Below are 15,527 nucleotides of genomic sequence, written 5' to 3'. Positions count from 1 at the left end.
TTGGATGAATGTATGTTTTATTGCACTGCCAAATCCATTTATGGCATATTCATATCATAGAGCATCTCTGCATACTGTAGACAGACCTCAACTCAAATATAGTGTGTAATAGACAAGACATAAATCATTATCTGGTAACTAAATTAAATATAAGGTTCATCATGTTAGATTGATGTAAAACACAATTCGTCGTCTTTAGACGCACATCTATTGGCATGGCTCTCACTGTTTCACTCTTTGTGAGAGTAGCAGCTCCTCCTCAATAATTTGTTCTGTTTCAACCTCCTGCTCAGGGGTTTGCTGAGCACCCGACGAGGTTTGCAGTTCTCTGGGTCCAGAATCCAGACGGAACACTGTAGGGATCTGGCCTAAAATGGGACAGGTCTCCTGTAGACCAGAAATCCACTGAGACAGAGTCGCCTGGTCTCCTTGACCGGTCATACACATGGCGTAAACCGGCCCCTCTTCCACTGCAGGATCACATGAACAGACATCATTGTATGTGTCTGGTGATATGCAAACCATTTTATTCAAATCATGTTGACAAAGCAATATGAGTCTCACCATCATCCACAATAAAACTGAAATCATCACCCATGTCTCTTTCCAGGTCGAGCTCCACTCGCTGAGGGTAGAAGAGACTCTGCTCTGGACCAATCATCTCAGGGTCAAACTCTTCCTCAACCTACAGGAAAAGAAGATGCCACATAATCTGGAATGCAGATTCTTTAAGAATGAAGTCTTAATTTATTTATTAGGAATTGTTGTATTCTTTGAAGCATTACACTTCTAAATTTGGAATAATAAAAAAAAAAATTCTCTTATCGTCACCAAAGCTGTATTTATTTGATCAAAAATATAGTAAAACAGTAACATTGTGAATAACTGTTATTTATTGTAATGTAACTGATTCCCATAATGGCTAAATTTAATTTTCAGCAGCCATTTCTCTAGTTTTCAATGTAACATGATCCTTCAGAAATCGTTCTGATATGTTGACCTTCATGAAATGCCATCATTAGCCCAATTTCTGTACCTTTTCCTCAGGCGGGATAGGGTCTGCCCTGAGTAGGTAATAATGAACACAAGTCTTTCTGAGCCACAGTGGAAACGGGCCTTCGACAGACACAGGCCTGCGGGGATTGTGTTTGGCCAGAAGAGAGCGCTGATCTGGACTTTGAATACCTGATAGCATAAAAGATAGTTTTGTTTTGCTTAATTAATGTCACAAACAGTACCTAAAATCCCTTTTATGCCAATAATTATTTAAAAATTAACAACAACAACAACAACAAAAGGTAATGTCCAATCACTTTGTATGGTGATAAAGAAATCTTATAAAAGCATTACAACTGGTCCTCAGTACATTGGTCAAATTATAGTTAAATATCTCAGGTTAAATACTGCACAAGTTGGATAGTATTTATAAAGAACTCCAAAGGATTTTGTGAGTTCTTATTATTTTCTGTGGTACAGATGATATACATTTAACCTAGAATATTCCTGAAATTTCAAGTTCAATTGCCAGTAATGGCAAAAGCGACATACCTACAATATGGGGATGCATAACTTCTTCACCGGTCTCAGTGATGTCTGTTGATGGATACTGCAATGTGTGAAACAAAGCACATTTATTTCCAGTAAATACACACTACCATTGAAAAGTCTGGTGTTACTAAGATATAATGTATAAGATGTACATTATATATATATATATATATATATATATATATATATATATATATATATAATTTAAACAATTTACATATTTAACATTGTTAAAATATAATTTTATTATATAATAGTAATTTGACAATTTATTTTAAACATTTTCAAATATAATAAAAGTGTCTTGTATATTGTAATAATATTTCAAAATTGATTATTTTACTGTATTTTTTTATCAAATAAGTGCATCCTTAGGCCTGAGCATAAAATACTTTTTTCCCCAAAAAATCTTATTAACCCCAAACTTTTGAACAGGAGTGGTTCTGCTTTTGTGATGCTGCTTTAAGTTGTAGATTTAACAGTCACCAGATAGATTGTTATTTTAGCATCCAGGTCATCTGCAATCCGGGTAAGACTGAATCGAGCGAGCTCTACTGGGTCACTGGGGAGCACATGTGGGACGGGGAAGGGGTTTGCGTGCTTGAATTTGGGAAACCAGTACATGATACGCTGGTACTTCCTCATCGGATGACTCTTTTCCCCAAATATCTGAGCCAGCAATACCTTGGTCTCTACATTCGGCATGAGACCTGGAAGTATTAAAAGAAAAAGAATTACCAAATCATTAAAGCAATGCATCAGTTCTTCTTTCTCTCCTACAAGAGTGCAAACACACCATAGTTCTCCATCTGCTCCAGCAGCTGTACTCCACACTCTTGCTGCCGTGGGTAGTGGTTAAACATCCTCTGAATGAAGTTACGTGGAACAAACACCTCTTTTGGAAACACATCCAGGAGTTTGTTGTACACCGTAATGTCTTGTTCTACTCCAAATTCTGGCATCTTCTTCAGAGCAGCATAAATAAACTCCACATGGCCTCTTCGTCGAATGTCCTTCTTGCTGAAAACATCCACAACCCTGTTAAAATCAGCCTTGGTCTTTGAGTCTCTAGCAGCTCGATCAAATAAATCATCATGTGTGACTAAACTTTTGTCTTTATTAAGCATCTCATCATCAGCTGTGATTTCAAGCTGTGTCTGACTTGGACGACTCGTGGAGCACACTGCGCTGTGGTGGAATGGCCTCAGAAGCTTAAGAAAATTGGACAGAAAAACACAGAGCATTAATACAGGCACACAGTCTATAAAGCAGCATTATTCAGAGGCAAGTAGGTACCTGGCCGTAGTTGTGCTGTGATCCAGGGGTTTGCAGATGTGCTCCAGCAGGTAGAACCAATCGCTTCACAGGTTTCCCCAAAAAACGTGCAACGCACCCAATACATTGGATCCGCAAAAGATGTCGAGGAGCATTCATGATTATGACATCACAAACCACAGCAGATGAATCACAAATGTGCTGAAATGAGCCTAGAAAGGAAACAGAAAAAATATCACTGTCAATATAATTTTTATGTAATAATTTATGCAATTAATATCTTTATATTTATCTATCTGTAATTAAATATTGCAATAATCACATGTTGTTAGATCTATCTAGTATATCCATGTTAGAGTAGTGATATAATGCTTAACAATCCCATTATTATTAGATCTAAGTAATTAGCAATTACATAAAATAATGCAATAATAACATTATTGTTAGATATATCTATATATCCATGTTAGAGTAATTACATGTGTGTATTAAATTAAATAATGCAATAAACACATTATTGTTAGATGTATATATAGTTGTAATTGTTAGCAAAATACTTCTTAATAATTACATTATTATTCCATCTGTCTATCAGTCTTTGAGTAATTAGTCATTTATAATACAATTAGGATTTTCAGAGTAATTAATTGAAATATAATGATAATCACTTTGTGACATTTGCTATTGCATTATTCTTTAATAATTTAATGACGCTTTAAAATAAAATAATCATATAGTTCAGAGAAATGCGAGATAAGACTGTGGACACTCACGACTACTCACTCCACTCAGATCTTATTCTGCTGTCAAGTCCTTGAGACACGCACTGACTCGCTTCCTAGTGCGTCGTCTTTCAACTTTCCCCAGAAACGCTACTCTCCCGTTAGTTCCGGGCTTGGTTTGTTGTTCACAACATCCGCGCTAGATGGCAGAGAGGTATTGGATGAAAACGAAAGGTGTTGCTGTCAAAGTTCTGTTTGAACTTTATCTTTTTAACCGGGGTTTGGGAGGAGGAATCTATACAGGAGCGCCGTAGCGCGACGTATTTCATTAGCGCTTCGTGCAGTTAGAAGCGTAAAGTAGAAACAGCGCGCGCTCAATCAACTTTAAGTTACATGCACGTAGTTCCTAGAGTAAATCAAGCCCGTGAGTTCTTGCACTTGCCTCATGCGATAGAGAGGCTCGCTGCTCATTTCCTGGATTCGTGATTTTACAGTCACAACAGCTTCTGTAATTCTCAGTGGCTCCTCCACGATGCTGTTGACAGCATACATAGAGTTATGCATTGCGTTTCTGCCAATGGGATTTACTAATATAAAACAATATTAAGGAGTGTTTGACTCAGACATGGATGGATCTACGAATAGTCTCGGTGAGTTGATAAATTTGGTTTTTTTGTAACTTACTATGTGCATGTCTATTAAGTATAAACTAGTGAAGTTTATTGCTGTAGAACCAACTGACTAACGTTAGTTGTAGCAAAATGTTTTGGCAATAACATTTCTGAGTATGAATTTGTAATTGTACCAGTGAAGCCAGTCTGTTTTCTATGTGTAGTTATGTATACTGTCAAAAGTTTTACAACTTATTTAACTAGGTATTGTAAAGTCTGTGTTGCAACTTCAGGATGTAACAGACTGTGTTACTGACACTATCAGACTTCCCTAGCAAAACAAATATTATAGTAACCAAGTTTCTTGCAACATATAGTTACTACAGTTATTGCTGCAGGCCTGCCCAGGATGAGAGAGAAATACACTATCTTATGCTTAAATGAGAGCACTGCTTTTTTTAAAGTAACAGTTGAAATTGTGTTATTGTGTAGGAAATGTTTGTTAAACCTGGTAAAAATCTGGAGAAGGTGTTGTAAGTTAACGCTCAAAAGGTTGTCTGTGTCTTCTGGAGATATGCAGCCATTTGTGCACTATTGGATATCAAGTTAATCAATCTGTTGTTCTATTCTTTTTTCTAACATGCTTAAGTTTTATTGCCATGCAGACTTCAATGATAAAGACAACGGCTGCAGTTCAATGCATCGAGAAAAAGAAAATCCAAGCAATCCAAGTCTTACTTCCTCTGTTGGCCTTAATAGTTAACTCATACTGTCTCTTTGTCTACATTAAAAGTTTCTGAGTCCCTATAGCAAGCCAATTTAACAGTTATCTGTTAACACCAACTAGTATCTTAAATAAAAATAAATGAAAGAAACACATATTGTTAAAACTAGTATATACCCTGCTATATACCCTGATATTTGCTAGTAGTATTTAATTCTCACTAGTCACAGCTGTGCTTTTTCTTTTAATATGTACTGACTAGACAGGATGGCTATTTACTCATAAGATTAAACTGCTACAGTTGGAATTCATATTCAGTCGCTACTAAAAAAAAAAAAAAAAACTGGACTAAATACTTAAAATAACTATTAGTAGTCAGATTGCAAACAGTACATGTAACCATTGGAGTACTAGTATTTTAAGCATAAGTATTATTATTTGTAATGAGTAAATGTTTATACCGCTTGCCATAGTGTGTTTGGTGTCTAGACCGCTTTGTTGGTTATAATGGGATCGTTGTAGTTTGTGACATTGCTTGCAGTGTAGGTTTCAGTGTTCAATGGGTGTCTGTAGTGGTGACGCTGCGTGTGCTTTTGTTTTGTGTACTGTTTGGTAACATGCTTGGCCAGTGGAGAGCAGTAAATGTCATGCAGGAAGCCCTCTGGCATCATGCTTTTACCACAGATGCTTAATTTCTCCCAGCTTGTCAGAAGAGATGATTGCCAGAGATAGCAGATAATTGGTACAATTGCAATTGTTGACATGGTGTTTGGTTTTCCTCATGTTGAAAAAAGCAGACTTTGAATCAGATTCAGATTATTAAAGAATTAGCTTGGATTTACACAGAAATCAGGGTAAATATAACTTTGTTGTGCCTCCTGAAACCTTTACATATAAATATAAATAGTTTTGCATAGGCTTCCAATTCATGAGACTTGTCAAAATGACATATCTTTGAAACAACATTTGGAAATCATTTTTAAACTCCTACATACACTAAAAAAATGCTGTAGAAACCGTTTTCGCTTAGAAATTGGCAGTAAATTTTACAAAGAGATTGAAAGAAACACGTTGAATTAAAGCTGGAACTTTAAAGTAGAAAAACTGTGATGGTGTTTTCTTGTAATACGCGCTCCAATAGTTTGTTTCATTTCAAAAAAACATTTTTTACAATGTAGCTTCGTGTACAGAGTTTGACTTAAGTTTAGAAGATCATGTCAAACGCATGAGATATTCTTTCTCGCTATGAATTCCTCACTACCCTTTCTTGTCTTTATGAATGATTCGTGTTTTGAGAGGCATAACAATGCTCACTTTCACCTCATAACAGTAACAGATCGGAATCAGTTTGGACGTAAAATCTGGATCGACTTGGTCTAATTTGTTTCTCTTTATCCTGCAGAGAAAAAAATAAACATAACCGACAAATTTGTGTGGAGAAAAGCAAGAAAGCCTCCCAGCTAGTTAATATTTCTTTCCTCTACAAATAAACTTTGAAGGAGGTTGTATAAAGTTTTCTCTTGCTTTCTGTCTCATTGTGGGAGGTGAGAATTTGTGTTTGTGAGTAAGAATGAAGATGCAGGGGCGGACAGTGCCGTACAGGAAGTTCGCCGTAGCCATGAGCGATGCGACGCAATGCTGACAGGAAAGAGAGCAGCGAAAGGTGGGCGAACAGAAGTGGAGAAGTACCACACAGGCCTTATGACACTTTCATTTATGATATCATGGCTCAAAGTGAAAACGAACATTCTAATATTCGATTTTGATTAATATTAAAATTGTGCAAGGCCAGATTTATGCCAAAGTTAGTTGAAACTGTTTTGCATAATCAGTGATTGACAGTGGATACCAAATGCTTCACAGACTTGGTTTAGATTTTTAGAACTGTTTTGCATGGAGCATATGGTTTTGTAAACCATGGTTGAGATGCAGTCGCTCATGGTTGATTGTTTTTTTTGTGTGTGTGTGTGTTTTATTTATTTGAACATCTTTATTTGGGCTTGCAGATCCTGCCTGCACTTTTGCTTGGGGATCATAATTACTCCAAGCTGTTTGACTTTGATCTGCATTGTTTTTTAAAGTGTGAATTATTAGTTTTTTTGTGATTTAAACAGGAAAACAGTTCAGTATTCCTCAAAGAAATGCATTTGAACTGGCCTGCCTTTGTGCCACAATAAAACAGAATCTTTCTAGGCTTATTGTTGGGTATGACTGCCAACTATATGCAAAATAACACATTAATTGCACATTGACAAATCTACATGATGCGGTCATGTGACAAACAAAATTAAGTTACAGTATATGTAGCATTGCAAAATGCATAGTGTTTCTTCTCATACTATTTTAAGTGAAGCTGTAAGCTATGTAATAGTACTCTATTCTCAATGTTCAAGGGTCTTAGGGAAGATTATCTTTAATTAGGTTGCAAATGCACTGGCTTAAAGCGGTTTAATTCTGGAATTTTACATTTTTTTGCATTGCCATAAATTCATGTATGATGTTTCTCTTGTGCAAACAAGACTTTTTTGTTGTTTAGAACGGCTGATAAACACATTTTTGCATATGGGTTGCATTAAGAAGAATGTCAGAGCAGAACACTTAGGGAAACGAAAGGGGAGTAAGGGAATGTAATTTGGAACATGGGTTGGCTCTGACATTCAAAGAAACCATGCAGGCCAGATCCAGATTGGTTTTTTCTTTTTTGAGTTTACAAATTTTATGTTGTGCCTGCATCTCTGCAGTTATTTTCCTCTGTCACTTTCTCTCTCATATCAATGTGACTTTAAATGTGCTCAAATTTCCCAGTGTTTCTGGCAAAATAAGTCCTCTTTGTTTCTAAAGTTTTACAGACTGTACGCTTCTCTAGTCCTGCACGTCTCACTGGACTCATTTCACTGGACTCATGCTCCTCCTATCTGAAGATTTCCAGGATACAGATGTAGAAACTGATGTCTCTCACATTTATTAAATAAATATTAAGGGTTTGTCTTGTGCCAGTGCCAGGGTTATTTTCTTTACTTTTGTTAACTTGTTTGTTTTGGTTAATTGCCAAAGCAACATTTCAGATTTTCTTATGAATCGTCTGAAGTTTTTCATCTAATATTACAATTTTATTTCATTTCAGCTTCATTTCAATAGTTTTATTTCAATCATTTTAGTTTAGAAGAACTGCCAAATGTGAGTGAGAGCTCTCTCAAATGTTCTTCTTCACCTACAAGACTCATTTGCAATCTTTCATATGCAGAAAGAAAATGAAAACTACCAAATGAAAATTACACAAAAAAAACCTTGGGAAGAAAAACCCCCAGATGAACACAAACCACTAATTGATTCCTCATGTGCACAGGAGTGCAGCTCAAATCGCTGCCTGATAGATTGGCTCAGAGCAAAACCGACAGACCTTTATGAATCTCTTAAAAAGAAACTGGCTTGGTGTTAATGAAACTGGCCGATCTTTTGGGCAGCATGTTCAGACTCTGCTGGACACTTTTACATTTTAGACTGCAGCAGTTCTTGAAGCCAGAAGCATGAGGGCAATCATTGTCCTGCTTCTGGCTTTTAAAACGTCAATACTCCAAATTCATAGAGGCCAATTAAACTCTTTTTTACTGTCTGTTACTATCTCTGCCGTTATCGCCCACTCTTTTCTCAAATGGCAGACAGACTGTGCCACATAATCGTGGCCTTGTTAGTGCCAGTATTACCAGCCCACTGGCATTTCTGTGTAAATGCTGGCTTGATTTTAATATGTGCAATAAAAAAATAAAAAAACGTATAATTTCTTTTATGAGTTCTTCTTGACCAAAATATCAGTAAGGCATTTAGTACTCGGAGGACTACTGTTGGATAATCATGCAGCATTTTACACAACCAAGCTGAAACACTATTGTTTTGCTTTGAAATGCAGACATTTATGTCACATCTGAGCTTGCAAACTGGATTTATTGGGGTTGCATGCTAAGGCACGCATTACTATTACTAATATTTCTCATAGAGTTAGTGATTCGACCAAACCCAGAGTATTATACTTGGGCTGAACTTGACATCTAACAACTGCTCTGAACACCTAGAATATATATATATATATATATATATATATATATATATATATATATATATATATATATATATATATATATATATATATATATATATATATATATATATATATATATATATATATATATATATATATATATATATTAATTTTTTTTTTTTTTTTTTTTTTTTTGTGTGTGTGTGCAGAATGTTTTAATAATCCAAAGTGCATTTTGTGCATTGAAAAGGTTACATGGATTAAAGCTTCTTAGTGGAACCCTTGAATAAAGAACCTTTGTTTTCAAGAGTGTAGAAGTGTAGATTTGCACCAATCCGAATGTGTGGGAACTTCGCAGATCAAAGGGTTGACTGGATTAAGTTAATGTGGAAAGATTGGATTCTTGAGACATCTGTCTCTCATTATTAACCATTTGGTAATTCTCACTCAAACAGGTGTTTAGAGAATATGGTGAGTTATAACTTTGGATCTGTAAATGGTGGGCATCTGTATTGGATCTGTACAATTTCCACACACAGACTGAAGAATTTAACATGCAAAAATAGAGCACTTCTTTGTTCCTTTCTTTTGATTACTGTCCAAACCAGTCGGGTCATATTGTGTTACACTGCAATTCGCTGTACTGACAAACAAAGTACTTGGCAGCTCAGACCTTTTGTTTGGTGACTGCACTGAATCTGCAATAGAGAGAACATAGGTGGTCTTAATGTTGGAATCTTAGGCCAAACCGCGCATGTAAGTGACACTAATTATTTCTGTTCCCATGTATTACGGTAGCAAGAATTGCAAGTTGCAGAAAACACTGTTAGCGCATTCTTTACTTTTTTATTTTTTTGAAGGAACAAAATGCTGTAGTGAAATAATTGCCCATTGTTCGAAAACTCATTCAGACTTGATGTAAGTTACACACAGCAGTTTGTCTGAAGTTGGACAGTTTCACCAGTTCCAATAAGTGTAGATTAATTGTACTAGTATTGTACTGTACTTTTTATTACATTTGTACATTGTGTTAGATTTTCTATATTACATTTAAAATATAACACTATGATATTATACATGTTATATTTTCTGTAAAATTTGTATAATTCTGTTTCTGGTTTATGTAAACTTGCACGTTTTATTTCTAATTCATATTCATTTGTAATTAGGTTAATTTTGTTCTATGTATGGAGAGTGGTGAAAAAGGCTGACCAACAGAATTTGAATGATAAATACATTTCATTATGATCAAGTTTGATCATAACCACCATCACCTTGGCGGTTTTTGAAAATTGCGTGAGGTGTTTTCATTTTATCGTATTCCCAAAAAATAAAATAGTCAGATAAATTAAATACTAGTTATATAGTTCACCTATAAAACTTTCAATAATTTATTTTTGCTGTTAAAGGTTTGATATCAGCATGGAATGATATGATGATATCTTGGCAGATCTGCATTACAATTATCCCTGTTGTTTTATTGTGAACGTGGTTTGCTCATGTCTTTAAGATCTCAAAAGTTGTTTGATTCTTTCTTGGGCATGTATCTGCCTGTTTTCCATCAGTTAAGAGACTGTTGGGCCACGTGGAGTTCAGCCAGAGGTTGATGTGGATGTAAATATACAGTAGATCTGTTGCCACATCCTAGTTCACTTGTCTGTGTTTATCTGTGTAAAATTTGCTGAAATGTCAGACTACGTCCACATGAAGCCAGAGCATTCCCTATCCAATCTTTTTTTTTTTTACTTCATCTCAAGAAATATCTGCGACTAATTCTGCCACAGAGATACAATAAAAATGGAGAAGATGACTTGGACTATGCGCATAAACCTTGCGCACAATATAGAAATGAACATGGAACAATTCATTAATATCTGTGTTAATAAAAATACAAAAACGTTCAGTGTTAGTTCACGTTTTTGTTTCTGTTACGTGGCGTATCGGGGTCTGAGCAAGGGCGAGACATGGGCTGATAATAACATCCTTTTGGAAAATACATGGATTCGCTCTCCATATGAAAACGCAAAGGGCGGCATGGTACACAGTTTCAAAATACATAGGTTTCACTCTCCCAAAATGCTGGATCCGTGTGGAAAAAGTGCCTATACGATACAAAATGTATGTGTATACAACGAAACACTTCTCCATGTGGACTGGTATCAGCCCAGTAGTTGTTAACCCCATTGTAAAGTAAAATCTTCTAGAGAAGTGCCATTTAAAGGACTAGTCCTACCCAAAATAAAGTTATACAGGTTTAAATCCATGTGAGTGAGTAAATGATGAATTGTAATTTTGGGGTGAACTATCCCTTTTTTTTCTTGACTCATCACCATCTGCAGTCAGAAATTAAGGTTATTTAACAAAAACAGGGCTATTAAATGATTTTTATCATAGTGTATCATGAAGCTCAGGTTATTTTTGTAGATCCACTATTAGTCCATATTTGTGGCTGCAGTGCACTCGCAGCACTTTGGCCCTGTTTAAATCGGTTTGGTGTATTTGTGGTTTTGGCCTCTGGTTGGTCTTGTGAAACTGAAAAACATGTTAGCTGGAAGAGAGCGTCCCACATCTTCAATGAACCCATTGTGGGAAGAAAGCAGAGGAGTCATGGTTCTCATCCAGAGGCGTTGAATAGCCTTGTTTATGAGAAAAGGAGAAAGCTAAGGTTTAGGCTTCATTTTGTCTCTCTCTCTGAAAGAGCACAAAATGCCTAAATTTGTGGTTCAAGGAAGTCTGGACCTTTGGTTATGCGCACTTCCTGTTGTATTTCAAAGAACTCAAAGCAATCATTTGCAACAGCTTGCTTATATAAAATGGGTCATGCCTCACCTTGCTTTGTAAGAGCCAAATGAATATCTGACTGAAATGGAGTTATCATGTCAGACTGTAATTTTGTTTAATGATCAAAGGAATGTCATTGATTTGGAACCTCACAGAAAATCCTTTGCATTTATCCTTGTTTGTAAAATGTAAATGTTAAATTTTTATATTAAAAGTCATAATAATAGTAAAGTGCACCTATAACTAAAGGCACTGCTCCAGAATAAACTTTAAAATATTATACAAAAGTTTTATATTCATGTAAGACTACTAGTGTGATAAAATGTCATTACTAGTTACAAACAATTTTACTCAAATAAGTGTCTTTTTATGCAGATGAATAATGTATAAGCTTTTCATTTCTACCTTTTAAAATCCTCCTTCTCAAATCAGGCTGTTCTGAGATTCCTGTCAGAGTGATGTAGTTCTGCACAGGCCGCTCCCACGATAGTTGATTGACACGGCCGTCTTACCTTAAACCCGCCATGAGTGAGCTGTGGGCTGTCCGCCATTGTGTCTCCAATTAAGCGACTGAGGTGTTTTGTTATTGAATGTAATAATTAATATAGCAGTCATCATTTACTCCCGACATCTGAGCCGCTGAAGAAGCAGAGGATTAATGTTACTTTCATTTTTTAAGGGAATTCACCGATCCACGATCTGCCTAAATGCGTTTAGGTTCATTCAAATTATTCGTGTTTCTTCCACAGAAAAAAATGAGTGTAAGGGTTTTTTTATGAATCTTTGCAAATCTCCTTTCCCAATATGTGCTAGTTAGCAAGTTTTGCGGCTTAAGTTTAAGTACAGTCTGCTCATCACCCCACGGAAGAGAGGGGCGGGGTCAGCAGAGCTCATTAGCATTTAAAGCAACATGAACTAGAACAGCATGCTGAAAACAGGCTGATTTTGACAGGGTAAAAAGGGTGTTTTTTACACTACTATTAAGAAATTTTAACCAAAGTAATTATAGACTTTTCACTAAATTTCACAAGACCCTAAAGAATCATAGCAACTTGTGGAAAATGGGCATCCAATGACCCCTTTAAGGCATATCATGAGAACTTTGAATAAAGCATTGTCTAAAAATAAAGTGTTGTCTGTGGCAAAGCTACAGATGGGCAATGGCCCACCCATTTTCAGCTGTGGCCCACTCAGTTAGAAGCTGGTAATTTTCCTGATGTATGTTATTTATCAAAAGATAATAATTATAAATGTATAGTTTCACTATAACTTTATATATGTGCTTTAAAATATATTTAACGTGAGTTTTCATGGTCAATTACAGGCAGTTAATTAATTTTCCCTCTTCCTATATGTGATTACCATACGTTTGTCAAAATAATGATTGGTCAGTTTCTGTTAGTCCCACCCAAAATTATGTTAACGGCGTGAGGATGCGAGTATTTGAAAATAGTGTTCAATTTGAAAGTTGAATTTGAAAATAGTCTAACAAACCTCACTCAGAATTTAAAAAGTATTGGATTTCCCAAATTAAATGTAAGTCTTAGCACTGAATCCGGACCATATGGTTAACAGATAAAACTTTTAATTTTAATAATGTATCAGTAAATGTTGAAATTAAAATGAATTTATTCAGTGCTTTAGTAGTATTGTGTTGTGTGAGAATCGTTGTGCTGTATTTCCTGTTGGCAATTTGATATGCAGTTTTCATATGCTACACTTTGCCCACCTAGTTTTGTGTAGGCCCGCCCACTTAAAAATTTCTGGCCTTGCCCCTGCTCTAAACAATAGTCCAAGGCCAATTGTTGTTTGTACTGTAGCTCAGTTCTGTGTAATTTGGGTAGTAAAGGGTTATCATTTGAAGAGGAAACGCTTCAGGCTTGAAAAAAAATCTTGCGGCAGAAATAGATTAGTCATTAATTCCAGGTGATCAAAGCAAAACTAAATGGGTGTGTTGGGGTGAGGCCAGTGTGTGACTGAAAAGTCTGCCATTTATTTATGGTTTCATAGATTAATCTTATAATAAAGCTTATTTTAATGTTATTTTATCTCATTGGCAGATTTTCTGACATGCATTGAGATAGTGGTCCACAAAAGGTTTTTTATTTTTTAATTATTATAATTTTTTTTTTTGTGACTAATGCTGATATGTTGTATATATTAAAAATAAAAAAATACACTGTTTATTATTTGAAAGCAGACACTGTTCATTAATAAAGAATTGATAAGGAAAACAAGTGGACTCAAAACTTGGTAAAATATTATTTGGGTTTTTAACATTACTGCTTTTATGAGGAGTGATGTGTAGTTACTTGAGCAACCTTTTAATGTTGCATATAGATGTGCCCATGTGTGTTTGTTTTTGTGTGGCCTATTGTAACTAAGAGAATAGACATTCGTTCCTTTGTAAATACAACAAACACATGCCATGTATTCAGTAGATGCCTAGAATTCGTTGAAGCCTAGAGGCCAGAACATTCAGTCTAACAGTTTCACTCTTAATGACACTCATGTAGTTTCTATTACATTCCAAAATGTAAAGTTTCAAGAAGCTGTATTCTATTTTTTTAAGTGAAGCTTTTAAGGTTATGAAGAGTTAATATTTAACCGAAACGTATACACTTATCAATATAACATCCTGCATAGAGAAAACGAATCCTTCTTTTAGGACCGTTAACATTTTTTGTGTCTCATTACTGTAATGCAAATAGATAATGATATATAATTTAAACTGTGAAATATTTTAGTTATATGAAATGGTATTATATGTCGTTCTGCCTTCGTTTTAATATTAAAAAGTACATCATCTTTTTATTTTGGTGCAGAATGTGTCTAAGACATGTTTTTTTTTTCTCGTGTGATCTTTATATTTACATTGTTGTTTTGTAGATGATGTGTCTGCAGAAGGCAGCACAGAGTTTCCTGACAGGCTATCTTTAATGGAGGTGCGCCTCCAAGCACAGGAAGATGAGATAACGCTACTGAAGTCCTCATTGGCTGATGCCCTGCGTAAACTCCGCCTCCATGACCAACAGATACCCCTGATTAAACAGCAGCTGATTGCTGGTAAAAGGGATTGTTTATTTCAGTGTGCTAATATAAAGATATTTCCAGATTTATTGATATTGTAAATGTATTGCAACAGATTGCATTGCATTGTTTTTCCTGAATTAAAGTTATTGCCATACATTTTTTCGCTTTGCTTATGTAAATGTATGTGTGTACAGTGAACCCTGCTGCGGCCCGAGTGTTAAATCAGTCCTGTTATGTGGATGGATTCTCTAAACCTTGCAGACTGTCTTCAAGCTCTCTTGATGGATTTCACCACACATCCAACAGGTATACAGAGGATTCTGGAAAGTGTTATTTGCTTTAATAATTATTTTAAAAGGTAACACAGCAGTTTCCTGTCTCAGTACCTTAGCAGAGCACGTTTGGGACATTTTTGAACAGCATCCAGGGAAAAGGAGAAAACAGTGAAAACCGTGTTTGTTATCATTTTAATATTACTTTAATGAGATTTTTTAATTTGTATGTTGGAAAATGTAAATGACAGTTCTTCTTTTAGGTTTCTTGCAGGTCTGGGTTATTGTAGTATTCTGGTTTAAAGAGTTGGGCTGGTAACTGAAAGGTTTTAGGTTTAGACCCTGCAATGACTGAACCTTGAACTATCACCACTGTGCCACTGAGCAAGGCACTCCAGGTTCCAGTGACACTGGCAAGTGACAAGACGTAATAAAGAATAGTTCATTCATAAATTAAAGTTCTGTCCTTATTTATTTAGCCTCATGTCATTTCAAAGCACATGACTCTCCTGTTGAACACAAATA

The 15,527-nt window shown here is 35.5% G+C and overlaps 2 protein-coding genes across 3 annotated transcripts in view; one reads left to right on the top strand and one right to left on the bottom strand.

Moving 5' to 3' along the window:
* On the bottom strand, positions 1 to 3,630 carry ecsit (ECSIT signaling integrator). The gene is made up of 8 exons (XM_059526289.1): positions 3,593 to 3,630; positions 2,845 to 3,035; positions 2,345 to 2,759; positions 2,035 to 2,258; positions 1,549 to 1,606; positions 1,037 to 1,185; positions 565 to 685; positions 1 to 470 (listed from the first exon to the last, which is right to left on the bottom strand). Exons 2-8 carry the CDS (start codon positions 2,980 to 2,982, stop codon positions 223 to 225), a joined length of 1,353 nt encoding a protein of 450 aa, XP_059382272.1. The 5' UTR covers positions 2,983 to 3,035; positions 3,593 to 3,630; the 3' UTR covers positions 1 to 222.
* Positions 3,631 to 3,785: 155 nt separating this feature from the next.
* Positions 3,786 to 15,527, top strand: part of eml3 (EMAP like 3) — a 31,589-nt gene continuing 19,847 nt past the window's right edge. Inside the window, exons 1-3 of one of the 2 annotated variants that reach the window (XM_059526268.1) lie at positions 3,786 to 4,195; positions 14,587 to 14,763; positions 14,925 to 15,036. In XM_059526268.1, the coding sequence (XP_059382251.1) occupies positions 4,171 to 4,195; positions 14,587 to 14,763; positions 14,925 to 15,036 (314 nt within the window). In that variant the 5' untranslated portion in view covers positions 3,786 to 4,170. The remainder of the gene's footprint in view (positions 4,196 to 14,586; positions 14,764 to 14,924; positions 15,037 to 15,527) is intronic. The other variant, XM_059526276.1, reaches the window with a different exon arrangement.

This window comes from Carassius carassius, chromosome 3 (assembly GCF_963082965.1).
Source record: "Carassius carassius chromosome 3, fCarCar2.1, whole genome shotgun sequence".
Lineage (NCBI taxonomy): Eukaryota > Metazoa > Chordata > Actinopteri > Cypriniformes > Cyprinidae > Carassius > Carassius carassius.
The sequence above is the reverse complement of the archived record's forward strand: the minus strand, read 5'-3'. Positions and strand labels throughout refer to the sequence as shown.